The sequence below is a fragment of the Crocodylus porosus genome, unplaced genomic scaffold, assembly GCF_001723895.1.
Source record: "Crocodylus porosus isolate Cpor-Errol unplaced genomic scaffold, CroPor_comp1, whole genome shotgun sequence".
NCBI lineage: Eukaryota > Metazoa > Chordata > Crocodylia > Crocodylidae > Crocodylus > Crocodylus porosus.
Genome location: NW_017728886.1, coordinates 225,510,150 through 225,530,191, shown reverse-complemented (window position 1 = coordinate 225,530,191; position 20,042 = coordinate 225,510,150). Strand labels below are relative to the sequence as shown.

General features: G+C 41.2%; 1 protein-coding gene across 2 annotated transcripts in view; it reads left to right on the top strand.

Moving 5' to 3' along the window:
* The window catches only part of MMP16 (matrix metallopeptidase 16), a 287,844-nt gene that overhangs the window by 257,848 nt on the left and 9,954 nt on the right, over positions 1-20,042 (top strand). For both annotated transcript variants that reach the window (XM_019550163.1, XM_019550171.1), the window contains exons 8-9: positions 12,266-12,416; positions 19,864-19,979. In XM_019550163.1, the coding sequence (XP_019405708.1) occupies positions 12,266-12,416; positions 19,864-19,979 (267 nt within the window). The remainder of the gene's footprint in view (positions 1-12,265; positions 12,417-19,863; positions 19,980-20,042) is intronic.

Sequence of the window (20,042 nt, the reverse complement as noted above, 5' to 3'; positions counted from 1 at the left end):
ATTCTGTCTAGGTCTCTCATATGTTTTTGTTTTGATAAGGATTTACATCACCATGGTATCTGAGAACTTCTCTGTGTAAATTTGTTAGTCGTAATTGGAGTTGCGTAAACATAAATTATGATGTGCAGACACTGAGGGCTTAATTCAGACCTGCAGGAACACCATCTTGGCTCCTTTCAGACGTTTGTCTCACAATTGGGGTCTAATTAATTTTATCGTGAATCCAAAAAATCACGCATTGTGCCATGCCACATGTGCAAGGAAGGTTGTGTGATTTATGGGATCTGTGATAACATTTGTCAGACTCGAATTATGCATCTGCTGGCTGCGCCTGTCCCCCTGGGTGGGAAAAGCTGGGGAGCTGCCCATTCCTTGGAAGCACCCTGATCCATAACTGTCTGTATGGCACATCTCAAAACTGCTGGGTGCAGCCAGCAGACTGCACACTGGTGGTAGCTCAGCTCCATGGACAGCCAGAGATGGGTGTGCTGGGGATCTGGGATGTCCCCGCATGCAGGGAGATGGTGGTTGGCACAGTGCATCTTTAAATGTTTCTGCAGGGGCAGAATCAATGGGTCCCTTCTGTACCAGGAATCTTAAAGCCCCATCATGCAGCCAGCATTGGGCTGCATAGCAGGGCTTTAACATTGCCACGCATTCAAATTAAACTGCGATACAAGCCAGCCACAAAGATGTTCCACATTAAATCTGAAGCATCTCTGTCACTGGTTTGTCATTTTTATTGCAGGACAGCTTGTCTGAACACTTGGCATGTTTCAAAAAAGTTACAAGACACACTCTTTAAATCCACAACAAAAGTAACATCTGGAGGGGGCCCTTGACTGCCAGTGCTCTGGATGACTTTATCAAGCTGGCAGCAAAGAAAGAAGGGAAAAATTATTGTTTAGCTTCAGGTAAAAATAAAAATTTGAATGTCAAATCAATGAGACGCAATGAAATGGAGCCTCATACTGCCATTGTAACAGTCACTCCTGTTGTTTATATTACATTAACTAGAGGATGAATATATGCAGTCAAAACCTTGCCTAGTGTTCCTCCATGTTCTACTGGGAAGAACAAACTTAGCAATCATACCGACTTGTGTACGATCCTTGCCCAGAAGCCTTGAAGCTTATTAATTGTTTACAAATTCCAGATGTGCTGCTGGCTGCCTCTTCACTGGTATAATTTCTTAGGAAATAACGCCCAGACGGTATAGATCCATGGCTTTTCTCACATAGCACAGAGATACCCAAATAATAATTCTATTCAAGTAAAATCACTGCAGTTTTCTTGTCTGCCTTCTCATCTTGTATTGTATGAGTGTGGCCATATGTCAGAACTCAAGTCTCGTAGTTTGCTAGATGTATGATATTTCATTAACTGTCTTAGAAACACATCCCACTTTACCTTTGTTTCCATAGACCTCCTAAAAGTAGAGTCGATCAAATGCCAGTGTTTCTATCTAGGGTATTTCCAGGATGTCTTGAGCTTGTTCCTTTGATGGAACAAATGTATGGTGTTTGACACACAGCCACTGACATTCATAAAATGAAAATGCACACACAGGCCATGTCCATACAAGCATGGACATTTGTTTCCCTTGGGACAAGAAGCAGCAGGGCACCTTATGATGCTGCTGGTTGTCCCTGGGCATCATCTGTGCCACATGCCCTCTGGCACAAGGGAAGTTACCGCAGGTGGGGTGACTGGAGCCAGCACTGGACTGGCCCTATCAGATCTAACTGGGGTCCTGGGGATCTCCTGGGGCTGCAGCAGAGGCAATCCTGCCACTCAGAGCTTGGCCAGCAGCTGGAGCATGACTTCAGCTGGCCAAGCTCCAGTTTTGAGCGTTACATAATGCCCCCACATGCAACACTCCCCCATTTTTTTTTTTTGCTCAGGTTTCTTTGACCCTTGGAGATCCAGGGGTCAAAAAAAAATGCTTGCTATTTCCTAGCAGTGCAGAGAATAGTTGAATGTGCAGTATGTGGTGCCACAGACACGTCTGCGGCACCACATACCGCACGGCTGTGCTCATCTGGACACAGCCATAAAGATCATACTGACATTCCTGCCTTCTCAGCATAAGTAACAAGGAGAAAAGAAGGACTTCATGGGCAATCATGAATAAGTTGAGCATGTCCCTTTATATCATAGAAGGAATTATACCATCAGATAATTCATCTCCAAAAAGATGGTCAAGCTAATCAGGATCTGGCAGAAGCTTTATTCTAAAACTCTGAAGTAAAGATGCTTTTTTTTGGGACTCGAGCATAAAACTAGGACAATATCTATTTCCTTAACCTGTTGTTTAGAGAGAAATCAGGCATGACAGAGGTGATTTTAGGGGTGCTATCACTTTCATCAATTTCTCCATGGAAGACATCCAGGTTCAAATAATTTTTTTTTCCAGGCCCGCAGTCTTTCCACCCCAGAACATCTAGGTTTGATTGTATGGTGCTTGAGTGGAAAAAGTTCTTCATTGTATTTGCTTAAAGGATACCTCTGAGTTCTTCTCCTGAGATTGATAATACTTAGCCTCAAGCAGTGTATAATCTCCCAAATTTCTATTGTGTGTTAGAGAAAGAAGGTAATGTGTAATTGTACTCCTTTCAGAACTATCTCTGCTTCTTGCAGACAGGCTTCAAAGGGGCCTCAAAATGAATTCTCCCATCTAAATTTCTTTTCGTTCTTTGGAAATTTGGTTATCAATTAGAAGTAGGAGGCTAGAATGTATATATACTGCCCATAATTGATAGATCCTTATTATCCTTCTTTCTTAGCTAAATACCTAACAATGTCTGCAAGGGAGTACTGGAAGAGAGCCGAGAGGATTAAGAGAAACAGGGTGCAGACAGATATTCAGGCCCCCACTCTAATCCATGGTGCTTTACATAAAGGGTGCAGACAGAAGTGACAATTTTCCCCCAATCTGGCCACAGAAAGCAGTTTACAGTTATGACCAAACACAAGTGCATAGCAGCCAAAAGCTTAAAAAATGGCGGATCCTGTGAAAATCTGACCCCTCATTGCATGAGGTATCAGATAATGATGTTTCAAAATGTAGTGACTTCTGTAACTTTTATCTTCAGAACTATTAGCCTGTTGCTGTTTTCAGAATGGAAGGGAGCAAAGGGAATTAGTCTTATGGTTTTTCAGCCCCACCTGCAGGGTGGGGTGAGTGTATTGGAGCCCCACTGAGGTAGCGGGGGCTTCAATTCACCCATCCCACCCTTCAGCACCAGCTGGGGAGCCCCAAGAACGAGTTCCCTTCTCTGCCTTTCCCCTCTCCGGGTCTGAAAAGAGCAAGCACGGGCAGAGAGCCATGGCTTTTGCTATGGGAACCTGGCTGCAGCCTCCCAGTCAGGGACTAGATTCCCCTCCACCCTGGAAACAACAGTGAACCTCTATTTGGTCTGGAGTATGGGACAGAAGTTTCATAAACTGGTTTGACCCAAATCAGTTAAGTCTGATACTACATTCAACCAGGTTTATCTTAAACCAATTTCAGCCATTTTGAAACTGGTTTATGTGCACTGAACGTCTGTTCTCTTACAGGGGTTTCAGCCAGTTTCTGATGATTGAAACTGGTTTATGTGTAACTTCTGTCCCTAGCCCTGGAGTCACTCTTCCTAGTTCCTTCTCAATGTTTTATAATATGGCTCATCTCCTGTTTAGTGATAGCAGAACTAAAATTGCAGTACCTAGAAAATATTTTATAGAATTATCAAAAATATAATTTTTGAGCTTTTAAGGTGGGATTTTAGTATTATGCTTTTCCTGCCTCAGTGTTTACAAGTGGATTCATGGTATTCAAGAAACTGTTTTACTGAAAAAGGAATAAAAAATAGTATCTCTATAAAAATATTTACAACCAGCTTAAATTTTCCTATATGGTTGTGCTGTAAAATAGGAGGTACATACAAGCAATCTGTAATAGTGGCACAGGTTTCATTTGCATTTCTTTGAAACACCCTTCATAACTTATCGCTTTGCTACTCAGAGTAATGTGGCTATTCCAGAATTGTGCTAATAAAATCTTTATATCATCACACACATGTATACACAGCATTGTCTGTTTGCACTTACGTGAAAACCACTGGTTTGAGGAGCATGTTAAATCAATCATTGTCTATTACAGTTGTTTGTAAAAAATTAGCTGCTGCTTTTGCATGAAATCCCTTTGTGTGCCAAGCTTTGAAGCTATTTCTTTTTAAATGTGAACTAGGTTATACCCCTCTGATTTACATTGATATTTATTTATACAAGAAAAACCATTTGAAAATAATGGCAAAAATGCAGTAGCATGCTTGAGGCATGTCCAGTTGAGTGCATACTCCTGGTTTGTGACAAAACAAATCCATCTGCAGCACCACAAACCTCTTGCCCACATGCATGTGTTTGCTGTGCTGCTAATACTCTTGACACTGGGGGGTGGGGTAGACCCTGGGATCTCCCAACATAACAAAAATCTGCACCACAAAAAAATGGGTGGCACACATGATGGCAGAGTGCACGACCCAAAACTGGAGCCTGCCTGGCCAGAGCTATGCTCTGGCTGCTGGCCAGGCTCCTCGTGCCCAGATCAATGCTGCTGCAGCCCCAGAAGATCCCCAGGACCCGAGGCAAGGCAGCTGGTGCCTGCCACTGCTATTTGTCCCTGGGAAATGCACGTTATTACACCCTTGGAGCGTGTGCCTGTAAGGCAATTCTTGAACTTTGGCGTACCTGCTCAGATTTTTTGTGACCTAGAATGCAAACAATGAATATAGGAGCCTGGTATTTACTTATAAAAAAATACCTACTGTTTATATTCTTGCTTCTCTCCAGTATTGGTGCCACAGGTGAAGGAAGACAAGAAAATAATACCAGAAAGACTGCGGTGTGTGTATGCCCATCTCTGTGTCTGTGTTTTTGTGTATACACAAAGGTAGATAGTAAAATTTATTCTGTGTATCAAAGAGAATTTAAATAGTGTTAAAAATGAAACTGTCAAGCCATCTGTTTTATTGACGCCTATAGCAAACCAAATGTAGCTGTAAGAAAGCTGTTGTAAAATTCATACTACCAGTACTATCATCATGACTTACAGCAGCACTTATCCCACTGCTTGTGAGTTTCATTTTGAATAATAAAATTTACTGGTAGTGGAAGATCATGGAATTCAAAAGAAAGAACGGACAGGAACCAGTTAGAGAAAAGCAGGATTTAGAAAAGTTTGGGAGAAACAAAAGGACACAATTCTGGCATTGACATCTAAAATATTTAGAATAAGAAAGACGGGGAGAAAAAATGTCCAGAATGTGACTGAGGAAGCATTCCCATTGATTTCAATGGGCCTGAGAAGCCCTAAAATTTAAGATTTGGGTCCGTGGACACTAGGTTTTATTTTACCATAATATGGTATAATATTACCTTCCTAATTCCTAATACTCTTCCATTAGGTAATATGGTATAATACTATACTGATGACATGAACAAAATGTTTAACATTTTCGCTCTTGAAATCTCAAGAAACTATTCTTGGTTATATAATAAGATAGGCATTAGAGCTTATATGTACCACACATTTTTTTTTGTAGTGGTCAGTAAATAATTACTCTGAAATAACCACAGTCCATACAACATCTTCAGTATGCTAAAAACATATACTTGGGGCATGTGCCCATTATTTCTGTCTATTTTCAGAATAGTAGCAATAGATTTTCCAGAACTTCAAGTAATTACAGTCACAGTTCACATTTCTTCAGTTGTTTCCCTTTGGTCTTGGTATTTAAGCATTATGGCAAAAAGCACAACATTTTGACAATTTTTTTCATCACTTGTTTCATTCTTAGCATGAGACCTTACTATCTTTCTTGTTATTATATTAGATCATACATTAGAGAATACCATAAAATTCCTGTTATCTATCATGAGTGGGGAATGCCAGATGCTGATTATGTAAAAATTCTGGTTATCTGAGGCAGATAATGCGGGGAGGAGGTGGCAGTGGCTGCATGCAGAGCGGTGGGGGAGGTGGGGACCTGTGGCAGCAAAGCGCACATGAACCACAGCAGCACAGGGTGGTGGGTAGCGGTGGTGGCCACCATGTGCAAGCTTTCCCTGCCGCCCCACTTTCTGTGTCCAGCCAGCCAGTCGGAAATTACAGTTAATAGAGTATTCTGGCTTGTAGAATGCCGGATAACAGGGATTTTACTAAACACACTGAGACATGAAACGTTCAAAAGATTGGCCAGGTTTGGCAAAATATGTAGTGATTCATTAAAATCTATGAAAATAAAACCTCACAAGCCAGACCTAAAAGGAGCAACAAATTTAGTGCTTGCCTTTGCCAAGGAGATAGATCAGTTGCGTCATACAGGCATTCAGGTATTTGGAAGAAGGATCAAACTGTAATTGTATGAATAGTAACAGGTTTCTTTTTTTATTTTTATTATAATCTTGACTAATAAAGTGGCCTGAAGTATAATGTGCTATAATTTATAGAAGACCCAGATAGAAAGGAAAGGAAAGGAAATAATGAGCATTGTGATTTAAACACTCAGTTTGGGTCCATTTTTGAAACCACATAAAATTAGCTTACTAAAGCTAGACACAAAAGGAACAAATCCTAGCTATGGTCAAGAATTTTTTTTCCTCTGATCTTTATCTTAATTACTCCTTAGTGTTCAGTTCTGAGACTGAAGGTTTCTGATTCTTATTGAGATTTTTCTAAAATCCTTCTCTAATCAACAGCCAGCCACTCTCCAATATAATTCTTCCAGATGAGTGAGGAGAATTTTTTTTTAAGATGGAGTATTCAGGTTTCTTATATGCAGTCTTTCTCATTAATAATTGTGTCAGTTGTAGCAAATTAAATATATCTTCAAGTGTAGTTATAAAATAACACTCCCTTTTAGTTGTAACATGAAAATCTTCCTTATTACTGCTGAACTTCTCAGTGTCTTTCAGTGTAACTAAAACACCAGATTTAGGTTCTCCCCAGTTACAGTAACATTGAATAGTGAAAAGAAATTTGCTAAGTACAATTTCATTCCAATTCATGCATCTACCCTTCTTTTCACATATGTTTCTACTACAATTTTTCAAGCTATGCAAAAGTTACTGGCTCAAATTATAAATGATTCCTATCTCCTTTATTTTTACCCTTTTTGATGCCTAGAAATAGGAGATACCTAGAAATACATACATCATAGATCTTGCTTCTCACCACTTCAAAATAGCTGTGAATTTGATCTTCTGAAAGGAAATGACCTGGCGCAGTATCAGATGCCATCTGTTATTGCATCATATGTACTTAATTACAAAGGTTCAAAAAACATGATTCCTCCTCTCAGCATTGAATTTGAAGCTACTCCTTTTTGAAGTAGTCCCTCCACTACCACTAGTTTAAAGATGATGAGGAAAAATTGGGGTCAGAGGGAACTGTAGAATACTAAAGGTGACATGACACGAAGATCTGACATCCCTAGCAACAATTCTATCACCTTCAGGACTAGCTTTTGTAGACCAGCTTAGTGGGCACACCTACACATGCAATTAATGTGCACGAATAAACTCCAGAGCTTATTGTTCCAGAGTTTTTTCATGCACATCACATTGAGCCTGGTCGGAGCAGATGCCCTGGCTGGCAGCAGCCCAGGGCTGCCCCAGCCTGGCTCAGTGTGCTGCAGAGGGGCTGGATGGAGCATGAGGGTGCTTCAGTGCAGGGCTAGCAGGCAGCCACATCCCTGAAGCAACCTCATGATCCAGCCAGCCAGGCAGTGTCTGCAGGGACACTGCTGCACACGAAAAAACTCCAGAGCAAGGTAGTCCTTGTATTTACAAGCCTAGTCCAGATTGTATTAGTTTCATGCACCCTAAGAGAGGTGCACATGTAGATTAGCTACTTAGGCAGCTCCACAATAAACTTCTTGTATAGACACACCCAGTTAAATGTAATTGCATTCAGGTCAGCACAGATCTAACATTTTGTATCCTTCCAAGGACCACACATCATAAACTCTTCCTCCTTTATTATCTGTAATTTAAAGTGGTCTCTATATATCATGAATGCCTTCTTCCTCCACCCTGGTGCATGGAATAGCTCTAAAGATTACCAGTTTCTTTCAGTGTATGTGACATTGTCTTTGGCTGATCATATCAGCATTGCTTCATTTTCTTCTCATCTTTCACAACACTACAATAGAAAACATGGGAAAGAAATTTGGACTGGACACACCTTCCCATCTTTCACTGAATAGCAATATTTAAAAGAACCCAGAAACTTGATAAAATATTACTAGTTGTTGTGGGTGCTGCCTCTTAGAAAATTCCTGGAGAAGACACCAGTGTCTGAATTAGGGGTGCACTGATACTGATGGCCGATTATGAACCAGCCATATCAGCTGATACCAACCCAGTAACCGATATGCAGCCTGGCAGCTTGGAGAGCAGCATCGGACTGGTAAGTCTGGGGGGAGGAAGGGACGTGGGGAAAGGGAGGGGTGTGGGGAGTCAGATTGAAGCTCCCACAGTGAGGGAAGGAATGGGACTGGGTCAGAGGCAGGTGTTTCCCAGCCAGGGTGGGGCGCAGGACGGAGCCATGGCCAGCTCATCCAGGGGTCAAGGGGAAGGGAAGTGTACACAAAGGGAAAGGGGGACACAAAAGGGATCAGCTCCCTGCCACTGCATGCATCCCAGGGAGAGACACAGGGGGTATGTGCCCCCTAGATTTGTGTGTAGGTGAGGGCGAGCTACCCACTGTGGGCTTATGGCCCGGGGCTGCACCGGCCTCTTCCCAGTGGAGGGGTCTGGGCCAAAGCTATGCTCAGGGCAGTTGGGGGCAGGATGGGCAGCAGCAGCAATGGGGCTGGCTACAGGGTGGGCAATAGCCACCCCAAAATTTGCTGTAGCTACCCTGTAGCTCCCCCTCCCAGTGCTGCCAACACCTGATCTGCTCCCCCGATGTCCCTTCCCTTTCCCTCTTCCATGCCGCTTTCCCCCCACAGACTTAGCAGCCAAACGCCAGTCTCCAAGCTGGCAGGCTGCATTTCTGGCCACATGCATGCTGCAGCTGCATGCATGCACGTGGCATTTATTGGTGACATTTATCGTCTACACTGGCCAGTAATGTCAATTTTCCTTTTATTGGTGCTGATCCAATATGGACCCATATATCAGTGCACCTCTAGTCTGAATGGATTGTGGCCCTTTCCTTATTGCCTCTAGGGGAAATTATTGTTTGTTATGTATTTTTAATTCATTAAGGAAGGTTTTATGCTCTGGATATGTATGATTTCATGATAATTACTTTATAATGTTGATATCTTTATGGTATCAGACATGAAATGAAGGGAAATGTTAGTTGGAATCTTCTTTAAGAAGTCTTTGACACTTCAAAAATGCAAACTGAGAAAATCTGTTTTTCCATTATTGGAAGGTAGCATTAGGCCCTAAATTTCAGACTACATCCCTACAAAGAAAATGGTAAAATGATAGGAATCTCCAAGGTGGCCTTGGGAATTAGTATTGCCTGAAGGAAGCTGAAGAAGTGTTGGGGGGCGAAGGACATGGAGGGATAGGAAGTTTGCTTGGGGAAAAAAGGTTGGTTCTTCTGGGCAAACTGGAGTGCCTGTGTTTGAAAGTGGGTGACAGGCAGCTGCAAAGAAGCTGATAAAAGATTTACTCTGCAAACCCATCATATGAAGGATTGAAACTATATCCCCTTTCCTAATTAAAAATATGATAAAAGAAAGCATGCTTTAAATCACTGAGGTGCAGGCAAGAAGATAAAGCTTTCCTTTTCTTTCTTGTTTTATATTTTTTTAAGACTTCTCTTATTTAATGCCACAGAGGGATAACTAAAATATAAAACCAACTGTGAAACAGCTTTCTGGATTTTCCATTCCAGTGACTCTGGCAGAGATTTGATCCTTGGTCTTTGGGGTGATGTTAAGTTTCCTTATAAAATATTTATACAGAACAGTGCCTTAGGGTAGATGTGTGTTTGTAGAGCAGCCTTATAGTTAAAAACAATGAAGTTTGGGCTGCCATTATAGTCTCTCTTGTATTGCATTAAGATATCTTCTTCAACATGTATTCAAGTAAATGCATTTAAAAGCTTTTTCCATTAGCTGTTATAATTAAGGGTGTCTTGGATATAGTAAGATTAGGATGCACCAACTTAGAAGTTCCGTTGGTCTTTGGACGTTTTTATGGTATTAGCATAAAGGATGGTCATGGTGTTGATAGCTGTGTTATATAGCCATTATTCCTCTTCCAGGTGATGATGATTAATAATAATATGTTGTAGCTTTGGCATGGAAATAAACATTTGGTCCCTTTGCAATGGAATTTACAATTTTTGTTAAACATAATTGGGTGTCATTTGGGGTTAAGAAAGCAAGAAAGAAGAAGTTTAAATGAACTAAGGTTACAGGATAATACTATTTCTAAAATATGCATCATGTTAAACCTAAATATTCTCTTTTTTACATTAATGTAGACTGTATTAGGTTGGCACAAGAATATGAGTGGTTATTGGTAAACATGTTTTGAAGAGGGACCTAGAGGAGGTTTGGGGGGTTGTATGGCAGAAGGGAGCAGAGAGACTGTTCCGAGCATATGGAACAACATGAAAGAAAAGGAAGTTCCTGTGAAGGAAGGATACAAAGAAGTTTGAAGGTGAGTAGGATGATCAGAGCACAGTGCCTGAGTGAGGATGGTGGAGTGAGACTAGTATCAGGATGGGACTGAAGTGATTACTTAGATTGCTCAGTGAAGAAGGTGAGTTTAGCTCTCTCAGTTTGATGAGACTGATAGCCTGCAGGCAGGAGTCAGGTAGAATACAGAGGAGACAGTGGCAAGACAGAGACAGTGCTATTCTAGACTTTCTCTCCGGCAAAAGAGGTGAGTGGCAGAGCTCAGGTTCAGAATAATTATGAGTTGGGGATATTCCCTAATCTGCATGCTTTATTATGTAACTTTTGTTTATTTATCCAGTGTCCTGGATGGGCATACTTTTAAATAAATACAGATGAGGAGAATCTTTCAGGGGAGGCTGACCAAATGTGAAGCAAGGAGAGTATGGATATGGGGCAAGGGAATTCATACCGACACTGAATAAAGTTAGTTTTGTGCCAGAAAGAAGTAATAGTGTGGCAGAGAGAAGTAATGGCCAACTGTATGGAAAGAAAGACAAAGAGCTAGAGTAGGTTTGAGGAAGTGAAGTAGGGTTGTAACTGAAATAGAAGTGATAGATGTTGAGCAGGGGAGAGAACTAAAGCTCATTGACAAGAAAGAGGAGCCAATGGAGGACGTCATTTTGCTTCCTGGACTTTCTTCAGAGACGGTGACTCAGACCAAAAGGAAAGAAAATTCATGGGAAAACCTGGAGTTGTTGACTGGGTTGTGCTGTGTAGATGAAGCAGTAGAAGTTTCACCCATAACATACTTGTCCTATGCGCTGTCATGCAACCTATGACAAATCCCATGCCATTTAGCTAGGCTTCTGTTGGTATCAGAGCTAGAAAATTCAAAGCTAGTTTGTGTATATAGAGCCCATCACGGTCACAATTTTGGTCTGTATTGTGGACATGCCTTAAATCACATAAGCACTTTTGGATTTTTCTTTGCAAGGCATTACATTCCTACTAACATCAATAGTAAAATTTACATTAACTGTATTAAGTGCCCTCATTTGCTCTCTCATTGCACAGCAAAATAAAGCTCATATAAAATATTTAAAATCTTTCCTTAAAATATTTCAGAATGAGCTTTTCTTGCGAGAATTAGGTTAAAACTTAATAAAAGTATATTGTCTGTAGGAAAGTGAAAGTTTCCATAGAGTTCAGTTTTTTTAATATAAATGTTCAATTATTTCAGTTTTCCTAAAATATATTTCTCTTTTCTTTAGAAAACTAGGTCTGTTGCTTGGTGTTGCTGTTGTAAAATATATCATACTACTACCCATACAAACTTGTGATTTGACTTTATTTTCACTCTGGGTATGATCCCTGTGTATGTTCTATATAACATGTCCTCGAGTATTGAGGAATGAAAAATACTGAATATAAATAAAAGGCATCTGTGAGACAAACCTTATTTTCTTTTTCAGTGTCTGCATTAATAAAAAAAAAATTAAGTAAATGTATTTAGCAGAATCAACATATTGCTTTATTCCTTTGAGTGTTTTTCTTATTCCCTTAGAGTGTTTTAATTTTAATATTGAGAGTTCTGAAGCTAACATACACATGCTTATATATGTGTTTTTGTACAGGTAACAAGTTCTGGGTCTTCAAGGACACCACTCTCCAGCCAGGGTATCCTCAAGATTTGATAACACTCGGAATCGGAATTCCTCCCCATGGTATTGATTCAGCAATTTGGTGGGAGGATGTTGGGAAAACCTACTTCTTCAAAGGAGATAGGTTGGTATTGGAATCCTGGAAGGAAGTAATTTGATTGATTAATGTCAACAGGAGTACGTGAAGTGTTTGCTTATCTTTCCTAAAAGATGCAATCTGATCCATTTACAATATTAAATATGCATTGTGGAGAAAATTCATCTGAGTGTCAAGTGCCCTCATAACGCCTATGCATCACTCAGCGCCTATACTATTTTTGCATGAGCTCACTGGATGTTGCCTTTTCAGTCCAAAAGGTGTTTTTAAGGATTAGCAAATAATTCAGAGTTTCAGCAAATTTGAACGAATATTCAAAGCAATACAGTTATCATGGAGTTTAATTTTATTCAAGTAATCTTTGGTCTTCTTCCATTTTCCTTTCTACCTTCGTGGTTAAGGTAGCACATAAACAGGAAAAGACCAATCCAAAGCCTATGTACATAACTGGAAACAGTTGCTGTGCAGCTTTTAAGAAATGAGTTGGAAAGGGTAAGCAGAAGTTAAGCAAATTTGGAAATCAGCAAACTATTTGAGCAGTTTAAAATCAGACTTTATGAATTACCATTAAATAATTATGTATTTATTACAATTTTATTTTTGCTGCTACTTCTGCTGCTATTGCTGCTGCTTTGGAGACCTAGCAACCTTTGAGTTGAAAGCATCATTATTATTATTATTATTATTATTATTATTATTATTATTATTATTCCAGTACCATTGAGCATTAAAAGTAATGTTGGATATTTATGAAACCAGTTTGAATATACATCATCATACTGTATGTTAATCACACTGCTGTTAACCAAACTGTCAATTGCTTTTATGTCAGTATTGTAACAGTACATTATAGAGTGCCAGAATCAATATTAAGATGTTCTTCACATTTCTGTGCTCATGGGAAAGCAAACAAATAACTGACTCACATTTCTTGGTGTTTGAAACCTGTGCTTCTACAAACATATTTCAAACAATCAGCTTTCACTGGGCACATCTGCACAAGACACTACATTCACCATAGCAATGCTCTACGGCGATGTAGCATCAGCTGGCACAAACTGTGGCACTGGAGCTGTCGTAATAGCAACGCACTCCCTTGCTATAGCGCATCGTTACTGTGACATAGTGACTAAAAATAACCATGCACCGCTAGGACTGCACAGTAACAACAGCACCATAGAGGTACGTGTAGTCACACCCACTGTGAACAAAACCAGTCTTATCATTTGCATCCTATATTTGACAAGATTTTATATTTGTTTTCAGTTAAGTTTTCCAGCTATATGTTCTTTAGGCTTTACTCAAGAGAGGAATGAAATAATATATTTCCATGTATAAGTAGCTACATGAAATCAAGGCCTTCCTAAAATACTATTAGCAATAGCAGAAAACTGAAAGAGCTATCAAAGGCAACTTTTTTTGATGGAGCAGTGGTTACTTAGAGCTATGACAAGCATAATAAGGCTCAGCAGGACATAAATGCAATGCAGTATGTAAAGAGAAGATCGAAGAACATGAGTCTTGCAGAGATAATTGAGCTATTACAGGATATTGACCACTAGTGGGAATAAACCCACATCCCACTAAGCTTCTCAGTATGTATTGTTTATATCACAATTTTTTCCTCAACATAATGCTGGAGTTGAATTCTCCTGCTGCTTTTAATGGTACGTATAAGTCTATTATATTTTTTTTAACTAGGTACAACACAGTGTTTCATCTTTGGTGGTATAAAGTAGAAAGAGTCAAGAGGTTGTGGCAATGTCAAAATAGGAAGGGGTATTTCTTCACATACCTATCTACCACAAACAACTGTAGATTTATTTTCTGTTTCCTTAGCAATAACCTGTAGTGAAAGAGCCCCATGGTAGAACCTAGGGCATCATGTTAAAAGGTCTAAAACAATACTATAACTAAACTGAGTTCCTTTAAACATGTCAAAACCTACAAACATGTCATCACCTTATCCTAAACTATTGTATTCTGTAGCAGAATGACTAATCTAGTCTCACATTGCCAATATCAGCTGCACAATCTAAAACATTATTTTTAAAACAAAATATTGATAAATTACATGAGTTAAAAACAGTTTCAATTTATATGTGGGAGAAAGGGACTATTACTAATGTTCATCTTCTAAGTGAGGTGAGATAACAAAATAACTAATGTCTTGCTACAGCTCGGTGCATGGTTTCCAACCTTGCTTCACCCTCACTCTTAACTTGGCTGTAAATAGGTATCTGCTCTTGCAACAGGGGAGTCATAGGCAGCTGGACATGAAACCTAGTTGTCTGTGCTCCCTTTTTTTCTATTGACATGAAAGCTATATGCCTAAACCATGTTAGTCTTTCTGATTGGTCTTCTAGACTCAGATGGACTATGACTGACTTTTAAAGTGAGACATGGGAAGAAGAGTTCCTAAATAACTGTATATTGCTGGGGCTAGTTTGCTACTTTATGGCGCCACAAATTGGCTGAACAAATGCCGCTGTTATTGTTTATGGCACAATTAACAAGCTAATTGGACCATAAAGGCAATGTATGCCAGGAGCCTGAGATGTCTACTTTGTTCTGTGATGTCAGTACAACTCTAGATAAAGTTTAATAGGAGCCAGTTTGCCTGTTGCAGTTTGGCATGCTTGGGCTTTCTTTCAGCTTTCAAAGGTTCCCCCTTTTTAAATATATTCTTACTTTTAATCCCAGACATAACTTCAGGGCTGCTAGCTTACTAGTTAGATGTTTCTCAACTGTTCTTTTTAATCAGAACACTCATTTTAAAAGGCTTAGTAGGACCACCTGCCCCAGTCCTTCAAGCAGGGAGAAAAGGATGGAAACCATTGAGAGAGACTATTAATAGAGGAAGGAGTTACAGCAATATGCAGAGATGGGAGGAAGAAAAAGAGAGAAAACAGTAACGAGTGGAGGAGGGAAAAGTAAGAAAAAGATAAAGGTAAGGGAACATATAATGAGGGAAAAGTTAAAGCAGCCATGAAATGTAGGAGGAGGGAAGATGAGTAGAATACATAAAATGTTAAACTAGAAACAGAGACAGAGGAAAGAACGAGAGGGAAAAACAGAAGAGACAAAAAGTGGAGAAAAAATGGTAACTGGAAAACCAAGAGATGCAAAAGTAAAATGGGGGAGGAAAAATGGCTTCATACAACTAATATTTTTCAGACACATTTATTATTTCTATATGACGTTTCCCTTTTATACTGTAGTTCTCTGAAAAATGTGCAAAAACTATTAATCAAAGGGGTAGAATAATGTTGCTGATTGAACTCAAACTGCTTCTTCGTGAATGTGTAACTAGATTAAGGGATCAGAGCTGTTTTATTTCATACACCAGAGCCAGAAAATCACTTGTCTGATATTGACTTTTAATTGGTTTTAAATTTGCCACCTTTTAAATCTATTGAAAGTTTCGGACTGGAGAAAGCATGTTGCTGTTAGAGACTGAAAGAGCTCAGTCCACTTAAATTATCAGAAAGACAATCAAGAATGACTTCATTAAGATTCATAAGTATTCTGCACCAGGAAAGGATATCAAGCCTCTAGACTAGCAGAAAAAGGCATAACAGGAACAAACAGCTAGAAGCAGAAGCCAGACAACTTCAAATAAAGAAGCACACATTTTTAGCAGTGAAGAAATTACTGAGAGAAGTGGTAGATTCTTCTGAAATGGAGAGTGTGAGATCATCTACACATGCATTTGATCTGGGATCAGTTTACTCACAAGTAAACTATTCATGAGTAAATGCTTCCAGGGAGGCAGTTACACATCCAGGGAAGCGGGAGCACATTTGCTGCTGTTGGCAGCAAATTGCTCTTGCTTTCTGGGGCCCTGGAATGGGCCCCTGCTGTCACCAAGGGAAGCTCTAGGCTTCTTCTGGGTAGTAGGTCAGGGGCTGGCAAGGAGCACCAGACCAGGAAACAGCTGTCTTCTGGCCAAGCTGTCTCCTGGCCAGGGCTGGGACATTGCACCCTGCCCCCAGGGGCTGCCTTCTGGCAGCAGGGAGCTCCTGACCCTGGCTTCCCAATCAGGAAGTTAGACAGCCTGTTCCCTGTCCAGCTCCATGAGTGTGGAGCTGGGCAGGGAACAGGCTGGTGAGCTTCTTCCCCACTCAGCTCTGTGAGTGCAGAGCTCAGCAGGGAACAAGCTTCTCAGCCTGTTCCATGCCCAGCTCTGTGCTCATGAAGCTGGCCAGGGAATAGGCTCCTGGCCCTCACTAGCAGGGAGCTTCCAGCACCAGCTTCACACCATGGTGTTGGCGCTGGGAGACCCTTATCTCCCAATGCCAGCTCTGCAATCACAGGGGATCTCCCAGCCCCTGCTCTCCAATCACGATCTTGGAGCAGGGTGCTTGGAGTTCCCTGCTGCTGAGGCAGGGGGACATGCCACCCTGCGAGCAGGCAGCTCCTGGGGGCAGAGAGCAATCTCCCACATCCTGGTAGCTGGCTGACCAGGAACAGATTTGCTTCCTGTCAGGCATCTAGACGAGCACTACTGCGCTTACTAATTGAAAGTAAATTTGTTACTTGCATTTGCAAGTACCAAACTTGTGATTATTGAAATTTACTGCATAGTAAGCATGTGCACATGTAGATGCATGTGCCTACTGTGCAAGAAACTACTACACAGTTAAATGTCTTGTATAGACACACCCTCTGTGTTTTACATGTGCACAAATCCTTATTGAAAACAGGGAGATGTTGAGGCAGAGTGACACCTTAGAAATTAACTGGTTCAGAGATGATGACCTTTCATAAACAACAACCTATTTTGTCAGATGCAATTTAATATATATAAAATTAATAGGGTTTTCTAGAAATTATATAGAAATCCTGTAGAGTTTTCTTTCTCAAGTTTTTTTTTTAATCATTCCTCATAATACCACAAGGAATATTATTATGTTAAGCTTTATAGGTTTGTTCAAAAACAAGTAGAAATGTTATTATTCTCTATTACAGTCTATGTAAGTTTGCGTAAAAGAATTAGATTTATAAATAATAAAGCTACAAACATATAAATACTATATTGTGTGGAGGGTATATAGCAGAACAGAATTTTACTTTAATGACCATCATATACACAAAAGTGGCTTGATTCAAGTGTTCACAGACAAAGATAATTAATCGTTCTTATAAGCAACAAATTACTCAAAAGAGTAAGGTTCAGACCTGAGGGCAAACTTGAATATGTCCTAACTCTTAATCAGAGTGATCTCCAAGGATCCTAGTTTTCTCTGTTTAAAAATCACAAATTCTTTGATTAAAAACCCCAAAATCTGTGATTAAAATGTAACACCACTGTATATATAGGTATCCATTGAACACAATGTTTTATTGATATATTTACAATTCAAAATATGGTGTAAAACATTTGGAAGCCTACCAGTGTCTCAATCACTATAATAATATAAATTCCAAATACTATAAATTTTAGTATTTGATTTGGGGGTTTTTTATCATGGAAAATCAGAGCTTCCTCTGCCCCTTTACTCACCAGGACACGGGTCCAGGCCCGTCACTCCCAAGCCACTGCCCCCCAAGCCCTGCCGGTGCTCTTCACTCCCCACCAACAGCTCCCTCACCCCTGATGGTGCTCCTCACTTCCTACCCACAGCCTCCCCACTTCAGCGAGCCTGGCCAGAGGGGGCCCCCAGCTGCCAGCGCTATGGGGCCAGGAACCTGGGTCCACAGCCCTCTGCCCCTTGCAGCAGCATCCAAGTCCTCTGGTTGCCACCCATGGGAGGCAGTGGCTCTATGGCAGAGCAGAGTGCAGCTCCTCCTCTGGCTTCTCCCCTATGGGCGGCATAGCTGGAGCAAAGCCTATGGTGGTGGGGGTGGGTGCAGGCTGCTCACTGCCAACTCCTTGCCATGCTGCCCTCCCCTGGGCCTCTGTGGCCCAGTGGGTGGGACCCAGTGCAGCAGGGCAGAGCAGAGCCAGCTGGGGAGGCTCGTTGCTGTTTCTGGGGGCTCTGCACGACCATGACTTCCTGCCCCTTGGGCTGGGGGCTGGACCCAATGATCTTGCGAGGTCCCTTCCAGCCCTAATGTCTATGAAATCTATGAAATCTATGATGAGGTGCCACCTGCCTGCCTGGCACCAGCAAGGGATACAACTCCATGCCACCACTCCTGCTGCTGGGTGGGCAGGGGGCACTTCGCCAGGGCAAGATGGGGTGTGCAGAGGCAAAGAGCTTCCCCACCTGACCCCCCTCTGCACTGGGCTGTGGAGGCCCCAGGGGGAAGGCAGCAGAGCAGGGAGCCTGCAGCAGGCAGCCTGGCCCCGCCCTGTGCACAAATCTGGGGGGCACATGCCCCCTCTGTCCCCCTGGGTGCACATGCAGTGGTGGGGAGCCAGTTCCTCCATCCCCCAGACAAGCCGCCCATGGCTCTGTCCTGCTCCCCACCAGGGCCCTGTGGCCACATATTGCAGCCATATATTGTGGCCCCAGGCCCCAAGCCCCACATACCACCACGGCTGGGCATCAGCCACAGCTCCAGCCCTAGCCCTGCCCAACTCACCCTCCCTCCCTCTGTATGGGGGCCTCAATCTCCCCTTCCTCCCTACCAGACTTTCCTGCGGGAGCTGCTGTCCAGGCTGCCTGGTCGCCACATGCATGTGTGAGCATGCATGTGCACATGGTGCTCCCTGCCTCTCCTGCTCTGTCCAGCCTGCACTTTTCTTGGTTAAAAGGGGAAATCAGTATTTTTTTCTGTTTTTCCGCGGGAAACAGAAAACCCAGATCCGTGGTGAGTGCTAAATAACATAATGTTCCATGCTTAAGCCATGAAGCCATATTTTCATAATCAAATACATATGTGTGTTATACTTTGTCTTGCTGCATGAGCACATAAGCTGAATATTAACTCTTCTTCTGTGTAAATTATATCAATTATTTATTCTTATTTCTCACAAGTTCAGGTTGCCTTGAACTTGTGTGCTGTATATTTCTGAATTAAACATTTTTACAGTCAGTGAGATACATAAGTTATAAAGAATTGTGTATCATTTCATACATATAGTATGATAATATAATGAAAAATGATTGTAATGCATGTACACAGTGGGTAGAGTTAAGCTTGCTACTGGAGCCTTAACTTTGAATTCAGTGACTTCTTTGTAATTAAAATCTCATCTGAAACATTTATGTAGCTTTTGCATATATTGTATCTTCTTGTTGCTGTGCAGAAGCCCTAGGCATTAGAAATGCTCCGATTATAAATAAGGTGCATGTTTATTCAGATGTCAAGCTAGAAAACTCTTTTATCTGCTGTGTACTAATTTGAAACAGCTGTCTAGTCAGCTTGTAGATTAAACTGATATAATACTTGGTAACATTTCTAACCAGGAGAAGTCTAGTTACCCTGCTTTCAGTCATTAAATGCACCCCATTGTTAGAAAGAAAATTTGTATATCCACTGCCATAATAAAAATTGTCCTTTTAATTTTTTTTCTATAAATTAGGTACTGGAGGTACAGTGAAGAAGTGAGCTCCATGGACCCAGGTTATCCCAAACCAATCACAATCTGGAAAGGTATCCCAGAATCTCCTCAGGGAGCCTTTGTCCATAAAGAAAATGGTATGCAAGTACTTTCTTGTTTTAGTTGCATTCTGCTGTCCATTTAGAGGTATAGAGGCAAAG